Here is a 21,598-nt window from a genome sequence, read left to right as displayed (position 1 = left end):
TCCGTCTTATGGTCCTCTTTTCCTCAGTTCCAGCATCCCTCATGTCCACTCAGATCACTGAAGCATTTGAGGAGAACTTTTTATTAGGAGCATCTGAAGGGTTGGGGACTGCACAAATTAAGGATGCTCATGGGGGAAGGGCAATCCAGAACTCCCCACTGAAACCTGGGGTAGGGGGGTGGCCTCTGGTCCCAAAGATCAAAGGATAGAAATGGCTAGGTTATTCCCCAGGAGACCTAAGGCTGGTTTCCAGCGTGGAAAGTCCAGTGCTCCCAGGCCAGCTCTGAGACAGACCCAGACACACAGCACAGACTGCAAGGGACACAGGCTACTGGAGTAACAAGCCACCTAGAAGCCTGCGAAGGAGGGCAGGGAGGAGCCATTGCAACCATCAATGCTTGAGTCCTCGCCCTCAGGGCCTCTTGGGGCCCAGGAGCCATAGGTGGGATTCCAGAGGTTTTGAGGTTGGAGGACCCTGGATTGGAGGGGCTTGGGGCCAGAGGACAACCAGGAGCCAAGAGGGCTCTCTCCCCAGCTTTTCAAGTTCTCTGGATTCAGTTCCTGGGGCTGTGAGGATCTTAGGCCTTCCAAAGACCTGTTCCCCAGCCTAGAAGCCACTTCCTCCTCCAGGGTGGGCCCCAGCTCCACTGGCAGGGATGAATTCAGCACATCAGGATCCTGTCATGGGAGGATGGGGGAGCAGGGAGCCACAGAGTTATATTATGGCTTCCCTCCTGACCCCCAAGACCAGGATGGACAGGGCAGGTCAAGGGGGCACACCTGAGTACAGTATTGAAGGCGCTCCAAGATGCTGGCAAAGCTGGGGCGGAGCTCAGGCTGGTGCTGCCAACACTGGGTCATGATGCGGTACCTGGAGAGAGGCAGGAATTTGTGCCTACCCATGGTTGTGAAGGATGTCCCTCCCTGGGCAGCACTCTTAACTCACACAGGCCCTGGACAACCCCTTGGAGGGTCCATCCGGCCCCCTGCGATGACAAAGTCCAGCACCTCCTGGTTGGCACGTCCAGGGTAGGGCATGTAGCCCAGTGAGAAGATCTCCCAGAGCAGCACCCCAAAAGACCTGCATCATGAATAAGGGAACCAAGTGAGGCCCAATCAGGTACAGCCTCCCCTTCTCTCACCTGAGATGGCCCAGAAAAGGATAGGATTAGCTGCAGGGCAGGGCAGGGCAAGGGAGGGTATGTTATCACCAGGAGTCTGTCTTGGATGTAAAGATGCCCTCAAGGAAGGCCTCTGGGGGCATCCACTTGACTGGGAGCAAGGCCCGGCCCCCCTTGCGGTAATAACTGGCCCTATAGGAGGGAGGAGGGGAGTGATGAGTTGTTCAGATACCACCAAAGTGCTGGTAAACCCCCTTGGAGAAGCAGCCTTCCCACCTCCCCAAGCCCCGCACCGGTAGATATCTCTTGCCATCCCGAAGTCCCCAATCTTGGCCACCCGGCTGGGCCCAGTGCAGCTCAGCAGGCAGTTTCGGGCGGCAATGTCCCTGTAGAGTTGGGCAAAAAAATCACAGCCAGAACTAAGAAGCTCTGGTCCTTCCTGATCTGTTTCCTTAAAGTTGTATGGAACGGTTGTTCCTTGGGGAGAGAGTTGGGCTAGAGGTCCCCTGAACCAGGAAGGATTGCTTCCAACCTGTGGATGAAGTGATTTTCCTCCAAGTAGTGGCAGCCCTTGGCTATGTCCTGGGCCAGCTTCAGCAGGTCCTGCATTACCAGAGGGGACGGCTGACCCTGGGTCAGGCAAAGGGTACATCAGTCCATGCAGGTCTAAGGACAGGGACAGGGTCTTCAGAGGGGCCTGCAGGGCAGGGAGAAGGGCTTACCAGGTGTGGCCGGCTGTGCCTCAGGAAACTCTTCATGTCCCCTCCAGACATCAGCTCCAGCAGAATGAGGCGAGGGGCAGCCCGGAGGCTGAGCCCCACACACCGCACAATGTTTTCATGGCTGAACTTGCTGAGTGGGTTGGTGCACATACCCCATCACCCGCAGGGAGATAAACCATGTTCTAGGCTCCACAAAAGTGGAGAGGACCTTTGTGTCCCGAGACTTGCTACCTCTCAACCCCAGGGTGAAAGGAGGGTGTTCTTGCAGTCAGCTCTGCAGGCTTCTCCCTCCCACCTCCCACCCCTTCCCCGAGTGCCAGGTGCACCTGATAATGAGAGCCTCCATGAGGAAATCCAGTTCATCCTGACAAGAGCAGAGTTCTGGCAGGGTCTGGAGAGAAAAAAGGGGCACAGAGTTCCTGAGCTTCCCCGGATGCCCAGGAGGCAGGTTTACCCTAGCACTAGCAATTGTTCTTCCCTCCATGGTGCCCCACCCTCCTACCCCCAGCCAGCAGTCCCACCTCCTCTCACCTTGATAGCCACCTGCAGGGGGCTGGAGTCCCCAGGAAGGCCAATTACCAATCCTTCGTACACCTCCCCAAAGGCACCGTGGCCCAGGGCTCTGCAGGAAGACAGGTTGGAAAGGAGTGGCCTGGAGAAAGGTCCTAGAGGGTCTAGTACCAACTTTATCTTTCTTCCCCCCCACCCCTACGTCAATATGCCCAGCTGACCCTATCTGAGGTCTCTGCATCCTGGCATGTCTCCAAGTATAAGTAAGCCCTGCAAGGGTGATGCTGACTTGCACAGAACCAGGGCAAAAGAGAGGGCAGCTGTGGGGTCAGAGTCAGGGTGCGAGTCTGTGACGAGGCCTTTCTTACAACCTTGCAGATGCCCTGGGAGAGAGGTAACCCTTGGGCTCTGAAAGTTCATATTCTAAGATCCCTGCCATTCCAGAATTGGGGCTGAGAGCTGACCTGGAACAAGTTACTTCCTCTTTTGGAGCTTCTCTGGGCCTCCATCTCCCCTACACAAGGGGTTTGGGCCAGATGCTCTCTGGGATTCACCATAGCAGGGAACAGGATTGGATCAAGGTAGGGGAGAGGGAGAGGATTCGGAGTGCATAGGTTCTCAGAAGGAGGTGGAAGACTCACCTGAGCAGAGTGACATTGGTTGGGGAAACCTCGGTGAGCCCAGGGGGCAAAGGCCAGGACTGGACTGAGCCAAGCCCCATTGGGCTGTAATAGGGATTGGGGGCTGTCCTGATGGCAGAGGTTCGAAGCTTGCTCAACTCGAGCTCAGGGCTTGGCAGCCTTGTCCCCCACAGGCCCTGCCACTTCTTCTGGTTCACTGGGGTCAGAAGAACAATGGCACATCCTCTACCTGCCCATCAGGCCCACTCTGCCTCCCCCCCACCCAGGACACCTCTCCAGATGCCCATTAGGGTAAATATTTTCTCCAAGCCTCACCAGCTGCTTCTATTCTTAAAGCCCCAGAGGAATCTACCACTGCTCTATAGGGAGTAGGGGTCTTGAAGTGAGCCACATCTGCCGCTGGGACCTCACAAGCCCATCACAGCTCAGTGGAGAGGGGTCAGCGTGGAATTAGTTGTTCCAGCTAGATGCTCCGTACCCAGAATCAGGACCCCACACACCATAAGAAGGCTCAGTGTTGAGGTCACCGCCACAGCCACCATCAGAACCAGAGGGCCTGGGGGAGTGGGCAGGTCTAGAGAGAAAGAGAGACACCTCCAGTGCCAAGCTCCTCTCTGACCCAACATAGTGCCTGGCACACAGCAGGCCTCTATACCATCTTTCCTGGTGCCCTGCTGCTCCTCCCAGCCTGTGACCTCAGGAGTCCATACCTTGGGCAAAGGCAGGACATACCCATACAGGTGATGTTATCCGCAGCTAGCTCCATGCCCTCCGGGCATATGCATTCAGCCAAATGGAGTTCTGCCTGCCATTGGCAGTCTTTCCAAGGACAATGACTGCAATTGAGGTGCCTTCGGATGTCCACTTCTCCGTGGTTCTCTGTGACTGTGAGTAAAAGAACTGATATGGTAGGGCAGGGAGGGGACATATATGCCTTTTCCAGCCACATGGTTAATTCTAGCCCAGGCCTTTAGAGCAAGGAGCAGTACCAAGAATACAAGGGTGGTGGAGAGCCTGGGAGATGTCTGTCAAGCCTGTACACTCCCTCTTCTGGGAACCTTGAGCTCCTAAGTGTTTGAAGAGAATTCATAGCAAGGGGAGACTTGACAAACATTTCAGAATGCCCCACATTGGCATCACAACTGATAGCCCAAAAGTTCCTGTGGTATACAAGAACTAGGTAGTTCACAGGGCAGAGTTGAGGGATCTTATGGAAATGTGCCCAGGGACTGAGGAAAAAGTTTAGGCCAGGCTGAGAGGGTGACGTGTTGGGGCTAATACCTGCCAGAGGCTGCAGGTAGAGCTCACTGCTGGGGTGTATGAAGGATACCCCATCTTCCCCATCAGCCCAGAGGATGTCAGTCTCTGAGGCATCACCCCCTGAAAATTGAGAATGACAGAAGGTTTGACTACAAAATGAGGGGGTGGGGAGGGGCACACAGCTGCCTCACAGCTGGGGAAGCTGGCTCATGAACAGTGGGGAAGCTGGAGTCTTCCAGTGGAAATCCCAGTGTGGCCTTCTCTACAGTAGCATACAGGTGCTGTCTGTTCACAAGTGGGAGCTGAGAGGCCAGATAGGTGAGGAGCCCCTCTGGTCCCATGTCCTCAGCTATAAAATGGAGGCCCAACTCCCACATTCCATTTCTGCCAGAACGTAGATGATGGGTGTAAAGTATTTATAAATAGTACAGCTATTTATAGATGCAAAGGCTCTGTTTCTTTACATCAGTACTTTCCAAACTCTGGAGTGCATTAGAATCACCTAGAGGATTGATTAAAACACAGATGGCTGGGACACTCCCTTAGAGTTTCTGATTCAGTAGGTTGGAGAGGGGCTGAGAATTTGCATTTCTTTGTTTAAATTAATTACTTTTTAGTCGACAAATTAAAATTGTATATATTGTGTACAACCTGATGTTTTTAAAGTTGTATACACTGTGCAATGGCTAATTAGGGCCAATCAACATATACACCACCTCACATACTTATTTTTTCTGGCAACAACACAAAATCTACTCTCTTAGCAATTTTCAAGAGTACATCGTTATTACCTAGTCACCATGTTGTACAATAGATCTCTCGAACTTATTCCTCCTATCTAACTGAAATTTTGTATCCTTTGACCAACGTCCCTTTCCCCCTCCCCTCCCTCAAGAGAATTTGTATTTCTAACAACTTCTTAGGCGGTTCACGAACCACGCTTTGAGAACTACTGACTTAAACCATCCCTGCCTTTCTACCTCTCTGCTCAGCCTGCTAACTCAGCCAGCTCTAAGTTCCTGGACAAGGAGGGGGCTGGCGGGTTAGCTCCGTTGGTTAGAGTGTGGTGTTACAATAGCACTGACAAAGGGTTCAGATCCCTCTACTGCCTGGCCGCTAAAAAAAGGAGCTGACCTCTAGTGATTAGAGAAGATCCTAAACTTAAATGAGTATCCAGGGAGTCCTGTCTGCACGTGCGAACTGCAGTTTTTTTGACCTTCTCTTCTAAGAGTTCCTGCTCTAGCCTGAAGCAGCCGTGTTGTCCTTCCGCCTATCCTTCCGAGGGCTGGGGCCCGTTCTGAGGTTCTCACCTTACTCCACCCTCGGGACTGCCCAACTGCCCTCTCCAAGAGTGCACCTACCCCGGTAGCCGCCGCCGCCTCCGCCCGCAGTGCAGGCCCCGCCGCCGCCCCCGAAGCCGCCGGCCGCGGCCCAGCCAAGCGCAGCCCAGGCCTCCCCGCTTCTCCCGCCGCTCCCCGGCGCTGCCGAGCGGTTCTCCAGTTTCTCGGGGGCGGTCTGAGTCCGGCCTCGATCCTGCCGCCTCAGGTAGGCCCGACCGCCGCCTCCGGCCGCCACCAGCAGCGGCTCCAGCTCGCCGGCGCGCAGCTATGGGGCCAGCGGCGCACTCAGGGGCGCGCCCTCCAGCCGTGGAGGGAGGACACCTGCACTGGGCGGGGGCTCCCGCCCCGGGGGCCCGGATGAGGACAGGGCTCCCGGCCCGGCACAGGGATAGAGGGACCCCAAGGTAGAGCGCGTGTGCTCGCCCCTGGGAGGAGCACCGGGCGGCTAGCACCGAGGGGAGCAAGTACCCTGAAGACGTAGGTGGCGCCCCCGCCGCCCCCGCCACCTCCGGCCCAGCGCCGCGACTCCGGGATCTTTTCCGTCCCATTTGTCGCCGCGTGCTCTTCAGCGGCCCGAGACTCTCCGAGGCAGACGAGCTGGCGCCCCCTCCGGCCCAGCGCCGCGACTCCGGGATCTTTTCCGTCCCATTTGTCGCCGCGTGCTCTTCAGCGGCCCGAGACTCTCCGAGGCAGACGAGCTGGCTCTCCTGGCTTCCCTGCAGGCACGGGGGGCCGGAATCGGCGGGGCCCGGGACCCTCGCCTCGCGGTGGTGTCCGAGCACCAGGGAAGGGATGCCCCTCCCCCAACACACATGAAGCCCTCGCCCCCCGCGTTTGGGCCGTCCCCTTCCCATGGGCTCCTCTTACTCCAGGACAAGCGTCCTCGCCCTGCTGCCCCACGAGGATGTAAAGCGGCTCCCCATGACCAAGGGAGAAGACAGCCGAGACGAAGATTCCGTGCGCCCGCGACAGGTGGTTCTTAGCGCCTTTGCCTCCCGCGGCTCCGTAGGCAGAGATCCTGCGGGAAGAGGGCGGGAAGCGGGCGCTGAGTCCTCGGCCGGCCGCCTCGGGCAGAGGTGGCTCCAGAATTTATCTGTGGGACTCAGCGTCTACGATCGATTTTGAAGGGATGGTAAGACTAGGTTTGTACACCAAAAAATTAGATTTTAAACTTATTTCAAGAGTTTTAATGGAGATGAGGGGAGGCTGTCAAGCCACCCCATGGCGGTGCCTCTGTGCTACTGGGGACGGGCTAGTTCGGTGGCGACTCTTGCCACCCTTCCCCGTGTTCCACTGGAGGGCAGTCAAGATGGCCTGGGTTGGATGTCTCTGCGGAATACCCCAAGACGCAAGGTGCGTGGCCTTCGTTCTCCTGACGGTAGAACCTCAGACTCTGACCCTTGCCCAGCACTTACAGATACTGGCCGGGGCCTGGCGCCCGCCACAGCTGCACGCCTCTCAGCGGCCCGACGGTTCCCACTGTCACCACCACGCTGCTCCCCGCGTACGTCCCGTCACACTGTGTCTGTGTGGGCCCGCGCCGGCCGCTGGCTCCGCAGGTGGAGAACACCCAAGGCCCCCCGGTGCCTGGGAGCAGAAAGGGAGGAGAGAGTCGTGGAGCCCCTGGCTCGGCCTAGGGGTCTGGGTATGATGAGTTGAAGAGAAGAGAGGAGCTCCGAGCTCACCTGCGGGATTTAGGGGAGAGGCTGGCTCCAAGCCGCTAGGCGGGGCGGAGTCTTTCAGGTCCCGGGGACTGGGACTTGGCAGCGGCAAGGGCGAGGATGGTAGAAAAGGCGCCTGGGACCTCGAGCTGGAGCAGAGAATGGCGCCTGAAAGGTGACAGGGAGACAGCGGGGTTGGGAGAGCATGCAGGATATTAATGGGGGAGGGGGACATGGGAGATAACAGGGATAAAGAGATACCCCCCCCCCAACAGCTAGCCTTTGCTGTTGGCAGCCACACCCCTAATCCCGCCCAGCCAGCGCACGCCTGGAAGTCAGCCACAACCCAACTCCGGTCGCCCGAGCCCTGCGGCGTGCCCGGCGATACCTCTGTTAGTTTCTGTCCTCAAGAGCCCTTCCTAGTGAATGACTTGGGGGCTGCACTGAGCCCGGTCCTGCAGGCCTCCCCCCTCCCGGCATCCTTTCTTCGACTTAGATGGTGGCCCCACCTCCGGGCAGTGCCGAGACCCGAGGGCTTGTTCCTCCTTCCCAAGCTGCGTGACTGGATCGTCGGATTCGGGAGCTTTTCCGTCCGTACCCCAACAGCACGGACCGGAGAGCTTTGGCCACAAGGATTCGAGGCCTCTGGAGGAAACAGTGGGACCTGCTCTGCTGCGAGCGCCGTCCCCAAGCCTGGAAAGGTGCCTCTGGCTGGATGGCTCCATGACCGCCAGACAGAACTTACCCGCGGCTCCGAGCCACAACAGCAGCCGGCCTGAGCGGCACATCGCCTGTTGGGTCTGCTCCAGAAGAGGTTGATGTCTCACACCTTGCCACCGTGGCCCTGGCCGCCGCTTATAGGAGTGTCCAGCTGCCCGCGAGACACCCCTGGAACTCAAAGCTGGTCTGGCCACTCCCAGCTCAGACCCCGGGATGCCGAAGGAGGAAAGGGCGTGGCATGTGGGCACCGAGGTCCCCACGCTTCCGGGAGAAACCCTGTGGAGCCCTCACCCGGGGGCTGTCCAGCCGTCGGGATTGTTGCTGGCTGCCTGGGGAGGAGGTTCCCCATCCTTTTGAGGCAGGAATGTGAGAAAGTGGCGAGCCACACCCCAGCACAGGATTCTAGGTTTCCGAGGACAGGAGCAATGGGGTGCGCGCTTCTGTGGAGGTGGTGGTGATCACACATGGAAAGTACTCTTTAAACTGCTCTAAGTTACTTGCCATCACTTATGTCTTTCAGCACCTTTGTGACTGCAAGGCTGAACCTCTCTGCTACCCTCAGAAACATGGATCTCTGTGTGCACCTCGTACAATTCCGTTGCACTGTTATATGCACAACTTCTTCCTGTGATCAGGTAAAAGACTGGGGTAGATATCAGAACTTTTGAGTGTTAGTACTAGCATCCCTAGTTAACAGGCGATGTAGCACAGACTACAACTGCTCTGAGACAGTTTCCCCACCACCTGTAAAATCATATGAAAGGAAATTGCTCCTACCAGCAAGCCACCAAAAAAAAAAAAAAAAAATTGCTCTGTAAAACCCAAGGCACCCTATAACTGTGAGGGCCACTCAGCCTTCAGGTGGTTTTGTGTCTTGGGTCCTCAATCTTTTGCTCAAAATGCTTGCTTTAAAGGCTGAGGACTAGGCCGCCCCGTGGCTCACTCGGTAGAGTGCGGTGCTGATAACACCAAGGCCGCGGGTTAGGATCCTATATAGGGATGGCCGGTTTGCTCACTGGCTGAGCAGGGTGCTGACAACACCAAGCCAAGGGTTGAGATCCCCTTACCAGTCATCTTTAAAAAAAAAAATAAAGGCTGAGGACTGTGTTTAATATAAAATACTTGAAAAAAGAAGCTACAGTAGTTAGCTACTTGGTAAAGCCTGAGTGTCTAATGATAGGAATAGACACAACAGTGATTTTGTAAAAACTGGTACCCATGCCCTAATTAAGTCTGTAGATACCACATTATGAGGTCACAGAATTCACTTTACAAGGCCCCTGTAAGCCAGTGGTCCTCAAACTGTGGTTGGTTCTGGACAGCAGCATCAGTATTACCTAGGAACTCACTAGAAATGCAAATTCTTGGGTTTCACCCTAGACCTTCTGAATCAGGAACTCTGGTGGTAGGGCCTAGCAATCTGTTTTAATATACCCTCCAAGTGTTTTTTGTCACATATGTTTGAGAACCATTGCTACTTGAGATATAGTAGTTACTTAATAAAACCCATTTATTAATTCTGCATTCAGCAGCTCCGTTTACAGGGAGTGGGTTCTCTACACCTACTGACAGGGCCAGGCCTGGCACACTGCACTCACCCTGATGACCTGCAAACACAGGGATAAGTAATTGCACACAGCAAATGACAGTGTAATAGAGCCTAAGTGTTAGAATTCAGACAAAAGAACAATCTAGAAACTCTACCAAAATAAAGAGATAAACCAAAGTTTATGCTTTGATCTGCTCCTCCCCAGGCATTGCCTGCTACCAATGAAGCTCACAGTGGAAATGGCGTTACAGGATAGCTACTGCATCAGTATGATTTTTGGGTTCTTCATGTCTCAGGTTAGCAGTTGATGAAAATAGTGGACCATAAGGAGACTAGATGCTGACCTCATTAAAGACATCTGTACTTCTAGTGGGCTTCTGAGAGTTTGTCCAGATGTACCCCATTCCCAAGGGCATTGCTCTGGCTTGGCTTCAGCCAGGAACTAGGACCCACATATCTCTCATCCCCAGATGTGGACTCAGTTTTCATCTCCCACTCATGATTCTTTCCCCCTCTTTCTCTTTCTCTCACAGTAGTATTGCTCCTTTTTTGGGATAACCCACCTCTGGATATCAACCCTGAACTAACATGACTGAAATCAGTCCAAATCATATTCCCAGATTTAAAAAAATTTTTTTTAATACACAGCTATAGCATTCACATACCATGGCCTGAGGTGGGGGTTGGACGTAGGTAAGGAGAGGTGTACTTAGTTTGTCCTATTCCCAAAGAGGGGGTAAATAGCCAAGTCACCCTTCTACTCCCAGCACAGACCCTCAGAAGCCCCAGATACTGAGTTTCAGAAGTCAGGATGTAATGGTAGGGCTCATTCTGCTCCAAAAGAGCTCAAACAATCTGCTCCCAGGAAGGCAAGCCTTCTGCTTTGTCTCCTGCCTTCCCTTGGGATACAATGCCCTTCTGTCTGGCCAGGCATCTGTTGGTGAACTCCAGGAGAATGTATCCATCTCTCCATCCATAGTAACTGTTCTAGGTCTCTGATATCCCATTTTGGAGTCCTGAGGTTAGTCTCTGGAGGTACTGCTGACGCAGAGGTGGCAACTGGGAATATAGCTCAAAGCCCTCTGGGAGGGTAGAGTTGGGAAGCTTATAATGGAGGAGGTGCTGCTGGAGACTCTGCAGAGGGAAAAAACTTTATGAAGTGAGTAGTGAGATCCTGTGGAGGTCTCTGTCCCCCAAGACCCTCTAAACTCCCACCCTCCTAATGGCCCCAACCCTACCTCATCAGCCAGCAGCCAAGTTTTTTGCAGCATACTCCTGCGGGCAGCTTTTACCTCATCCTAGAAGCAGAACAGGGAGAGGTGGCATTGAGCCAAGGGCTGGTACCCACCAAGGGCCTAGCTTGACCCTCTCTTCCTCAGCTGGCCCGGAGGCAACTCAATCGCTAGCTCCCTTCCTCCGTCTGAAGATGGGCATGTAACTTACTGAGCTCTTTGGGTCCTGGAAGAAGATGAAGCTATTGACATGAGCCACAGCCACAGCATAGAGCACAGGGCACCAGTGTGGACGGAGTGCACCAGTAACCAGGGCCCGGAAGTAGAGACAAAGGAGAGCCAGGTTGTCTTCAGGAGGCCCCGTATAGCACTCCAGGGATACAGGCAACTGTGACAGGGGAAATGAGATGTGCTGAGGGGGAGGGAGGGAATTACTGGTCAACAAGGTGGATGGTTGATGGTCACATGCAACCAAATCATGAGGGCAAAGATCAGATCCAGGATAGACATCTATTCTTCTCTAGCACAAGGATCAAGGTTAAAGACTACAGAGCAGAAAGCAGGGGAAACTGTAAACTGAGAAACAGCTATGAATTTCTATTGTCCACAACTACTTGTTTGTTTGCTTGCTTATTTGGGGCACATCTACACAATGGATAATGTCATATAATAATTTTTAAAATGTTGGTTTCTGGGCTGACCCCGTGGCTCACTCAGGAGAGTGCGGCGCTGGGAGCGCAGGAGCGCTCCCGCCGCGGGTTCAGATCCTATATAGGGATGGCCGGTGCGCTCACTAGCTGAGCGCGGTCACAAAAAAGGACAAAAAATAAAAAAATAAAATGTTGGTTTCTTTTTTTGGGGTGGGGTGTGGGGGGTAGCTAGCCGGTACAGGGATCTGAACCGTGGACCCTGGTGTTATCAGCACCACGCTCTAATAGCTCTAATAAAAGGAGTGTACTAAAAGGGAGATGCGTATTATGTAATGCTAAATAAAAAATATATTATGCAGTGATCTCAAGTTTATAAAAAATACATGCATATAAAAAAGACTGGAAAAAGAAAAAAGGTAAAAGTACTTCCTCCTTTATGCTCTATAAACTGTGCTGTAATTGCTGTAAAATTGAGACTTCATGCTGTCTTTCGGTTTGAGTTCTCCCAATTCGCAAACTGTTCTTTTGTAGGCACAATAAACTCTTAAAATTCTTTTAAAAAATCAAAATGGTTACCACTGGCCAGTGGGATTATGGATGACTATAATGTTCTTTTTAATTCCTAAAAATATTTTGTATATTCTTTCTAGTTCTTTTAATATTAAAAAATATATTTATACATAAAAATATTTATACTTTAAGTTCACCAAAGTAAGTTATAATGAAAATAAAACAAATCTTAAAAATAAAACAAGGACTGGCCTGTGGCTCACTTGGGAGAGTGTGGTGCTGATAACACTAAGGCCACGGGTTTAGATCCCTATATAGGGATGGCTGGTTCGCTCACTTGGGAGAGCGTAATGCTGACACCACCAAGTCAAGGATTAAGATCCCCTTATGGGTCATCTTTTAAAAAAATAAAAATAAAAAATAAAAAAAACCCATAGTAACTCTTTTTTTTATTTGGGTGGCTGGCTGGTATAGGGATCCATACCTTTGTGTTGTAACACCACGCTCTAACCAACTGTGCTAACCTGGCCATCCCTCATAGTAACTCTTCATGGCCTATAAATTTTTTTTGCAGGGGGAGCATGGCTAGCTGGTGCAGGGATGTGAACCCTGGATCCTGGTGTTTTCAACACCATGCTCTAACCAACTGAGCTAACTAGCCAGCCCTATAAGCCTATAAATTTAACTCCTTAGCCTGATATCTGAGGGTAAGACCTTGCTTCATATTTTCAGCCTTGTTTCCAACAAGTTCCCAACAGAAATCTGTCTTCCCCCCCCCCCCATCATGCTCCTTCCTTTTTTTTTTTTTTTTTTTTTTTTGGCAGCTGCGCAGTAAGGGAATACAAACCCATCACTGTGGGGTTATAAGGCTGTATTCTAACCAACTGAGCTAAGTGGCCAGACTCCTGCCTGCCTCTGATTTGAGCTTTTGCTTATGTTGTTCCACTAGGCACATCTTGCCCTTCCACCTCCTCAACAATTCAAATTCTACTCAACCTTCAGTGCCTGGGTCAATCCTCACTTCTTCCACAAAGCCTTCTCCTTATGGGAAGTATACTTTGATCTTTCCCTTCTCTGAATCCTGACTTAACACATAGAATATGAATGATTCAAAAATATGTTGGTTTCTAGTAAATCTTTTCTTATCTAGATTGCAGCACTTTATGAGCAAGGAGCCATACTTTGTTAATAATATTAAACTCTCACTTATATGCCAGATACTATATTGAACCCTTCTTGCAGATTCTCTTTATCCCCTCAAAGCCCCCAAGAGGTAAGATGAAGAACCTGAGGTCCACCAAAGCTCCCCACTGCTCAGGACTGCCCCCAGGGACAAGTGTAGGGTGTGCCCTTGGCAGGCTCTGCTGGGCTGAGAAAGTACCTGGGTCAGAGGCAGGCCCAGAGCTCGCAAGGCTCCCATGTGCTCCCCAAACAGGGTGAGGCGCAGGGTGACACTGAACCGACGCTGCAGGGGAAGAAGGACCAGAGCCCCAAAGAGGTGGTCCCCAAAAGAGACAGCCTCGAAATGATCCAGAAAGTTGGCATAGAGGTCAGGGAAAGATGTCAGGCCAGGAAGTGGGCAGTCCAGGTTGAGGCTTAGCAGGACTTGAGGCTGACAGAGCTGGCCAAGGAGGGCTGCCACCAGACGCTGTATTGGGGTCTCCCGGAACAGCTCACTGTCCACCAGGAACACACACATGAGCCGTGCCAGGCGGGCAGCAGGAGGCACAGCGCAGAGGGCCTGGGGGCGCCAGCTCTCCAGAACTAGCACCCACTGCAGGACCCGTACAGCTGTTTCCATGGTATTAGTGGGAGTAAGACCTGAAGGGGTGTCTGAAGCCTGGTGGTAGAGATGAATCAACGGCAGGAAAGGCCAGTCAGCAGGCAGCAGTGGCTCCTTAGGCACGGGCAGCAGCAGGGATGGGACCTGTTGTAGCTCCCCTCGGTGCAAAGCCTGGGAGGCCAGCAGACTGGCTCGGGCCGGTGAGCAGTGGGTCAGGTAGCAGCTACGGATGCTGGGGAGATCCTGGCAGGCCTGAGCTAGTAGAGTCCCTCGCCCACACTGAGGGTCCCTGCTGTTCCCTAAGGATAGTCGGTCAGAGAAATCGGCTGCCTCTGGACCTCCTGATGCTCTTTCTCTGTAATGAGACCCAAATGCCAAAAATGAGGGCTGGAACCACAGCATCCAGAAGGCTGCACCATCTCTCCAGGGCTTCCCAGGGGCTCCTAGGTCCAACCCTGCTCCTCCCTGCTCCCTTAACGATCTCCCATGCAGTGTTGTGTAGCAGTTAAGAGGATGAACACTAGAGCCAGCTGTCTAGGCACAAAATTACATAACTTCTCTGTGTCTTAGTTCCTCACAGTAAAATAGGGATATTAATAGTATCTATCTCACGGCACAGGTAAAATACTTAAAATACAGACACAGAGTAAGCACTCGGTAACTGCTAGCTATTGGATGCATATAACTGGTTTATATACCTTTTAGCTTTTCAGTCTCACTGAAGTCTCACAATCATTCTCTGGTGTGGTTAACCTCATCCCCACTTTACTAAAGAGGAAATGGAAGCTCAAAGAGGTTAATTACAATCCATGGAAGAAAGAGAATTAAACCTAGGTCTCTTCACTCCAAATTCAGGGCTGTTGCATTACCAACCCAGCAGCCTCCAAAAGGGCTGAGTTGATGCCACCAACCCTAGACTTACGGGAGGAACTCCAGGCGGAATACACAGCTCAGCAGCAGCTCCTGGGCAAGGTACTCACTTCCAGGTAACAGCCGGCTCAGCAGGGCCAGGGCCATACCATGATGGAGGGCAGCATTGGTGGCCGGCACTGGCTGGAGTGCTGCCTGTGGACAGAAGAGCAAGGAGCTATTCATTGCATGGAAGGGGACAAAGCTGAGAGAAGTGAGGAAGAGGCTATGAGCAAGGCCGAAGGGCACAGATCAGGGCATGTCTGGAGGAGAGTAGGAGCTGCTCGGCCTGGCAGAGCAGCAGCACAGGTTTCAGAGAGGCAGGAGGAGGGTAACAGGGTGGAGATAGGACAGAACCTGTCAGACTGGGAACCCACCGCTTTCTGGGCCAAGGCGAGTGCCAGGTACTGCAGGTGGTACTCATGGCGCAGGGCCCATGCAGAGAAGGGTGTAAGGTGTGGGCCAGCTCCAGGAGCCACGCACTGGAGGAAGTAGTTCTGGAGTCCTGGGGCAGCCAATATGGCAGCCAGCTGAGGAAAAGCAATTTTGTTCAGAACTAGAAATTGACTCTGATGCCCAGGTAGCTCCCCTGCCAGCCAAATTCAGAGAAATGGGTACTGGCAGAAGAGTCCTCCCTTCCTCAGGGGACATCCTCACCCTTTCTTCTGACTCTGCCATCTTGGCCCCCTGCCTGGCCCCTAACCAGGCACCCAGGGCTTACCTGGCCACATAGCCCCTTGTGGATCCGGGCCAAGGTATTGAAGACAGACAGGAGGGCAATGAGGAATGGGAAGGGTGAGGCTGAGCCAGCCAAACTGAGAGGGGGGCAGCCTCCTGCGCAGCCCAGTGACACAAGGCTGGGGAGAGCTTCAGGGGGCGGAGCACAGGACAGCGGATTGCAGAGAGGGGAGCAGTGCCTGTAGGCAGAATGGAGAAGCTGAGTGGGGCTCTAGCCTGTGTGCCAGGCTGGAAAAGAGCTGCTTGGTCAGTGGCCAAGGCTAGCAGGGGCTTGCCTGTGTAGTTCAATGCCCACATCCCTCAGAGTGCCACATAACTGCTGCTTGTTAGCAGTTTCAGTTCCTTCAGGCTGAGAGATGGCACCCTGGGATGGACCAGGGAACTGGACCCAGGAATCCCACATGGAGAGAAACAGCATCCTCCTCCACCTCCCCCCAACTACACCCACACTGTACATACCTAAGGGAATCCCACAGTCTGCTCAGAGTGGGCTGACTCAGCAGTGGCAGCAACAGCTCCTCCGACAGGCGCTCCATGTCCTGAAGCCAATCCCCCGGGCACAAGCTTGGCTGGAGGACCAGGGGGGCTCACTGAGCTGATGGCCCAGGACAACAATCCTCCTAGCCCCTGTGCACCCAGGCCAATCCCACCATGCCAGGAGTCCAAAAGAGTCAGCTTAGAGGTTTCAGAAGCTTGACCATACCAAAGGGAGAGAAGGCTCTGAGGCTGCCCTGGCACCCAGTGTCTAGGGGTATACAAAAAGAGAGCATAAAAGCTACAGGAAGTGGACCGGGCCCGTGGCTCACTCAGGAGAGTATGGTACTGCTAGTGCCAAGGCCGGAATCCCACATGGAGAGAAACAGCATCCTCCTCCACCTCCCCCCAACTACACCCACACTGTACATACCTAAGGGAATCCCACAGTCTGCTCAGAGTGGGCTGACTCAGCAGTGGCAGCAACAGCTCCTCCGACAGGCGCTCCATGTCCTGAAGCCAATCCCCCGGGCACAAGCTTGGCTGGAGGACCAGGGGGGCTCACTGAGCTGATGGCCCAGGACAACAATCCTCCTAGCCCCTGTGCACCCAGGCCAATCCCACCATGCCAGGAGTCCAAAAGAGTCAGCTTAGAGGTTTCAGAAGCTTGACCATACCAAAGGGAGAGAAGGCTCTGAGGCTGCCCTGGCACCCAGTGTCTAGGGGTATACAAAAAGAGAGCATAAAAGCTACAGGAAGTGGACCGGGCCCGTGGCTCACTCAGGAGAGTATGGTACTGCTAGCGCCAAGGCCGCGGGTTCAGATCCTATATAGGGATGGCTGGTGTGCTCACTGGCTGAGTGTGGTGCAGACCACACCGTGCCGAGGGTTGCGATCCCCTTACCGGTAAAAAAAAAAAAAGCTACAGGAAGGCTGAGCTGCCACTTGGGGTTCCCTGGTCACTACCAACATGGCTTCTTGGAAGCTCCACTGGGATATAGAAGTGGAAAGAAGAGGAATGGTAGGAGTTAAAAGGTGAAGGGCAGAAAAAGGTGGGAATGGGGAGGTAGGAGCAGAGGGCTGGAGACAGAGAGGAAGCAAGTGGGTGGAATGTAGACAGAGGCAAGTCACACTCACTTGCTGGCTCCAGGCCTGGTAGTAGGCATCCAGGAACAGCAGGCAGGCAGTGGGCACTGGGCCCAGCGTATTCCACATCTCAGGTCTGGGCAGCAACCTCAAGGTCTGCCTTAGACATGGCTCCACAAGAGGGTGGAAGCCAGAAACCTGTGTCCAAGTGATCAAGGAAGAGGTGGCCGACAGACTGGCCTCAGCAGAGTCACTACAAGAGTACCAAAAGGGGCCACAGTGAGGATGTGGCTGTCTCACTCCCCTCTAAGCTCCAGCCACTCTCTCCCTGTGAAGCAATGTTCCTGCTTGTCCTGGGGTTCCTGGTAGGATGTACCTGCCGGCAGGCTCAGGGTTATAACCTACCTGGTGGGTTCAGGAGTGCTGTCGGCTGCCAGGGTCAGCTGGGTGAGGAGAGTGAGCAATGAGGCTATCCGCTGCATGGACAGGGGCTGAGGTGGACAAGTGCTAAGCTCCACAGGCACAGCCTGCAAGGCCCGCATCAGCACTGGGTATAGCTCCCTAGGGGACAACAATTACTGACTTTCACTGTGTGAAGAGGTGGAGATGTTAGACACAAGGCACGGCCCTGCCCCAGGAATGTGCATTCTGGTAAAGGAAGACCAGGAGGGAGAAGGCCCCAGGGCTGAGGTACTCTTAGAATGCTGGGCCCTTCTAAGAGAATGGGAAGAATGGTGACCTTCACGGTTGCTCCCCAACAGGAAACTTAAGTCTCGTTTCCCCAAGACGACAATGCTTTTGTGCACAGAATGCAGTCAACCCAGGTTTGTTCCACTCTTCCCTGGCTGGTTCTGACCCCTAAGACTTTTCACATCCAGCAGAATCCCCTCTTTCTCATTTTTAGTTTCCCTCCAAGCTTGGCACCTTGAGCAAGGCCAAGGCACCTGGTTAGGCCAGAAGTGCAGAACTGGAGGGATTTACAAGGGAGCCTACACTCTGCCTCTCCACATGATGGAGTTTGGATGTGTTGTCCCCTCCAAAACTCATGTGGAAATTTGATCTCCAATGTGGCAGTGTGGAAACTGATTGAGTCATGGGAGCAGATCCCTTATGAATGGATTAATGTTCTTCCTGGGGGGGGGGGAGTAATGAGTGAGTTCTTGCTCTATTAGTTCCCGTGAGAGCTTGTTGTTTATAGGACCCTGGCACCTCTTCTCTCTCTTGCTTCCTCCCGCCATGTGATCTGCTTGTACTTGCTGGCTGCCTGCCACTTTCCGCCATGAGTAGAAGCAGCCTAAAGCCCGTGCCAGATGCAACCATCCCAGAATTGTAAGCCAAATAAACCTCTTTTCTTGATAAATTACCCAGTCTCAGGTATTCTGTTATAGCAACACAAAATGGACTAAAACACCACACCTGTAAAGGATGCCGCCCAGGCCATAGGAGGCAGCCACAGCCCACAGACGGAAGGCCTCCGTGCTCAGTATCTCGGCTTCTTCTGGGGGCAAGGCCAGTTCTTGGGGAGGCTCGGCTATGAAGCGACATAGGCGGCTCCGGAGATCAAAGCTGCTCAACTGGGGGTGGGCAGAGAGTTGGGATCAGGGTCAGCTCCAAGTCCCAAGTCCAATTAGGCTCAGGTTCTCTCACTACCAAGACTGACTCAATCCAGCCCTGTTCCTTATGGTCATAGCTGGGGCCGTAGGGTGATAGCTCTGGGCAGGGGTAAAGCTACCTCATCCACCCCTCCCTCCCTCCTTCTTTTTGGCAAGCAAAAGGAAGGGCACCATCGGTAGGGCTACTTGGCTATGGGTGATGAGTGCCTATCTGTATGTGGCTCTTCTGATCTGGCTCTAGGGAACAAGGAGACCTCCCCTCACATCATAAGACCAGAGCAGGCCTACAGGATGCGCTAAGCTCCAGATGACTAGCTTCCTGCCTGGTGGTTTCTGTTGCATTTCTAAGCAACTGGATCAGAGAAAAAGAGGAAGATGGCATGAGGTGGCCACCCAGAGATCAGGGGCCATGTTTAGCACAACCCAGCACTGTCCCCATCTCTTGCACTGTGTCCTGCTCACCAGCCGGGCAGCAATATTCCTACCAGCCGAGGCCAGGACACGAAGGAGTTTCATGGCAGGAGCACAGGGCACTTTGTGTAGACTAGAGATAGGCCCCACCCCCACAGGGGACCAGCTGGTGGGCAGAAACTCTCGAACTATGGTCTCTATCAGCCGAGGGCACTCCAGGACCTATGGCAGACAGGAGGGAAAAGGGAGATAGGGAGGCTGAGGGTTAAGACCAGGCCTAGCTAGGCTCTTTGCCCATTCCCTTCCCCCTTCTCTATCTCACCCTTGTGGCTGACTCCAGGGAATGCCGGGCCAGGCGGATGAGCACGGTCAGGATGTCAAGAACCGTAGAAGGTCCTGGGCAGGTCACCTCCAGTACATAGCGCAGCCGAGGCAGCAGGTTGGTAGCCAGGAGCCCCTGGGAGTTGGAGAGATAAACCCACTGCCAAATGCAGCTGGGCCCTGATGACCCCTCTTGCCCAACATTTGCTTGCCCTCTAGGTAATGGGATGGGAAAGATGCTTTCCCTTTACCTTGATGACATCACGTTGGGCCAGGTCAGGTGCAGGATGGCTTCCTTCCTCAGGGTTCTTCCTTTTTGCCTTTTCTGTTGGGAGTTCTTCATCCTCGTCCTCATCCTCCTTGTCTTCCTGGCTGGGCATCAGAGGGAACACGAAAGCTCCATGGTACCAAGAGAAAGTGCTGTCAAGGAGCTCCTGCCAGGGGAAAGAGAGTAGGGGTGAGAAAAAGAGGAAGGGGCCAGGAAATGGGTCCAGGAGTAGAGAGTGGAAGCCCCCACAAAAAGCAGAAAGGCAAGGCTTCTAGACCTTTAGGAGAAGAGGGAGATGCCTGCCATCCCCCTCCACATCTGCTTGCAACGTTTTAGCAACAGGGACCCTCATGCTTCCAAGCCCTATTCCCACCCTTTGGTACCTCATCTCCAGGAGCCACTAGTAGAGCCCGAAGAGCGCGGATGGCAGCTGCGATGACCCCATCCACTCTGTCATCCAGGGAGAAGCGCAGCAGGAAGAGGAAACCAGCATCCAAAAGGAGGTGTAAGACACTGCCCACTAGCTGGTCCCCAAACTCACCAGCCTGGGCCTTGGGGATAGGAGGATAAAACCTTGCTGAAGATGCTGAAGCTATGTAGAGTCTTTGCCCAAAGCCTTCATTTGCCCAACCTGGGTTGTTAAAAGCACATATCTGGCACATGAGCCAGAGTGAAAAGGGCAAGAGGTGGGGAAGTCTGAGGTCATGGGGTGAGAGGGTGGGGATGGGCAGGACCAGGCCAGCAGTCCACTCACCCTGCCAATGACCTGGGTCAACACATGCAGTGCTAGTGCTCTCTGCTGGGACACCTGGCTGCGGGTCAGGTGGAACAGCTCCTGTAGGGAGTACCCTGCTCTCTGGAGCAGGGACAAGAAGTTAGAAGTTAGAAGTTAGAAAGAGCCAAGAAGCATGGCAGTGTCCAAAAACTACTCAGCAACATGCCAAAAGAAAGACAAAGATAAGTAAGTGATATCTTCTGCTCTTGCTCTCTATGGAGCTTCAAGCAGGTAAAGATATAGAACTTGCACATGAGTAACCATGGCATAAGGCAGATGGGGACATATGTAGTAATCAATGCTTAATTTGCAACCAGAGGACAGGAGTCGGAGAGTGGGGTGGAGTGGGGTGGGGTGGGGTGGGGTGGCCTGCAAAAGTGATGTGGTTTCAGTGGATGGGTAGAGCTTCCATGACTGACATGGAGCAAAGGGTAAAGGTATGCCCTGGAGCAAGTCCCTGAGCACAGGGGGTATGTGGGGAGGAGCCAGCAGAGAGGTGCAGCAGGAATGAAGGAGGAAGAGTTGTAGGGCCAGATTGTGGAAAGACAATCTTGCTAAGCCAAGGAGCCAGGATCTTATTCTGGGAGCAAAGGGCAGCTGGCACACTTCCTTTTCCAGAGGAAATCAGTGTGGCAGCCTCATAAGGCATGGAATGGCATGGGGGAGAGAGTGGAAGGCATGGCGATTGAGCAGACAAGAGGGAGCAAGGCCATGATCCAGGAAGCATCTTGGGGAGGTGACAAATGTAAACTGACAAGTTCTAACAACTGACCAGAATGTGAAGAGCATCAAGATTTTTAGCCTAAGAAATTGAATGGACAGCAAGGCTGCAAACTGGAATAGGGCACACAGGAGGTCAAAGGCAAGTGACCAGAAATCCTTTTCTACATTGTTGTTAAAAGCACTTGCCAAGAGCTCCCCAGACCTCCCTGGGCCCCATGCCTCACCTCTGCCTCCTCTCCATGGTGGTGCAGGCCCAGATGGGTGGGAAGGTCCACATCAGGGGCCAGCAGCTCTCCCTTAAGATTGAACCGGGCCTGCATCCTCTAACGGGAAGACAAAGAGGACTGTAAACTGGGGGCAGCAGCAACTTCCCCACACCCACTCCTCACCTTTAATCTCAGGCCACCCAGGATTTAGGTCCTGACTCTACCTCGGACTGGAAATGGGGCTCATCTGGCTTTGGGGGCTAGGCAGAGTGATGGCAGAGGAGCATGAGAGCAAAGGAGATGTCTCCCAGGCTCTGGGGAAGAGAAGGGCCTGAGATCTGGGTGCCAGAGCAGCAGCCCCCCCCCCCCCCCCCC

The 21,598-nt window shown here is 53.5% G+C and overlaps 2 protein-coding genes across 4 annotated transcripts in view; both read right to left on the bottom strand.

The window, feature by feature from the left end:
* Positions 1-65: 65 nt before the first annotated feature.
* Positions 66-8,043, bottom strand: LTK (leukocyte receptor tyrosine kinase). Its single transcript, XM_008587576.1, has 20 exons — positions 8,001-8,043; positions 7,280-7,423; positions 7,010-7,181; positions 6,462-6,612; positions 6,266-6,310; positions 6,063-6,155; positions 5,616-5,859; positions 4,276-4,374; positions 3,727-3,879; positions 3,473-3,568; positions 2,995-3,190; positions 2,375-2,465; positions 2,170-2,234; positions 1,844-1,973; positions 1,654-1,751; positions 1,415-1,507; positions 1,212-1,313; positions 947-1,081; positions 781-871; positions 66-678 (listed from the first exon to the last, which is right to left on the bottom strand). Exons 1-20 carry the CDS (start codon positions 8,041-8,043, stop codon positions 349-351), a joined length of 2,571 nt encoding a protein of 856 aa, XP_008585798.1. The 3' UTR covers positions 66-348.
* Positions 8,044-10,137: 2,094 nt separating this feature from the next.
* RPAP1 (RNA polymerase II associated protein 1) overlaps positions 10,138-21,598 on the bottom strand; it is a 16,768-nt gene continuing 5,307 nt past the window's right edge. For 2 of the 3 annotated variants that reach the window (XM_008587555.1, XM_008587570.1), the window contains 17 exons: positions 21,242-21,340; positions 20,274-20,375; positions 19,903-20,070; positions 19,503-19,685; positions 19,253-19,387; positions 18,982-19,152; positions 18,323-18,480; positions 17,312-17,467; positions 16,958-17,159; positions 16,254-16,363; positions 15,330-15,525; positions 14,986-15,138; positions 14,622-14,764; positions 13,298-14,054; positions 10,968-11,168; positions 10,763-10,822; positions 10,138-10,658 (listed from right to left, as the gene is read on the bottom strand). In XM_008587555.1, coding sequence (XP_008585777.1) covers positions 10,512-10,658; positions 10,763-10,822; positions 10,968-11,168; positions 13,298-14,054; positions 14,622-14,764; positions 14,986-15,138; positions 15,330-15,525; positions 16,254-16,363; positions 16,958-17,159; positions 17,312-17,467; positions 18,323-18,480; positions 18,982-19,152; positions 19,253-19,387; positions 19,503-19,685; positions 19,903-20,070; positions 20,274-20,375; positions 21,242-21,340 — 3,141 coding nt within the window. In that variant the 3' untranslated portion in view covers positions 10,138-10,511. The remainder of the gene's footprint in view (positions 10,659-10,762; positions 10,823-10,967; positions 11,169-13,297; positions 14,055-14,621; positions 14,765-14,985; positions 15,139-15,329; positions 15,526-16,253; positions 16,364-16,957; positions 17,160-17,311; positions 17,468-18,322; positions 18,481-18,981; positions 19,153-19,252; positions 19,388-19,502; positions 19,686-19,902; positions 20,071-20,273; positions 20,376-21,241; positions 21,341-21,598) is intronic. The other variant, XM_008587562.1, reaches the window with a different exon arrangement.

Source organism: Galeopterus variegatus, unplaced genomic scaffold, assembly GCF_000696425.1.
Source record: "Galeopterus variegatus unplaced genomic scaffold, G_variegatus-3.0.2 Scaffold119, whole genome shotgun sequence".
NCBI classification, from domain to species: domain Eukaryota; kingdom Metazoa; phylum Chordata; class Mammalia; order Dermoptera; family Cynocephalidae; genus Galeopterus; species Galeopterus variegatus.
The sequence above is the reverse complement of the archived record's forward strand: the minus strand, read 5'-3'. Positions and strand labels throughout refer to the sequence as shown.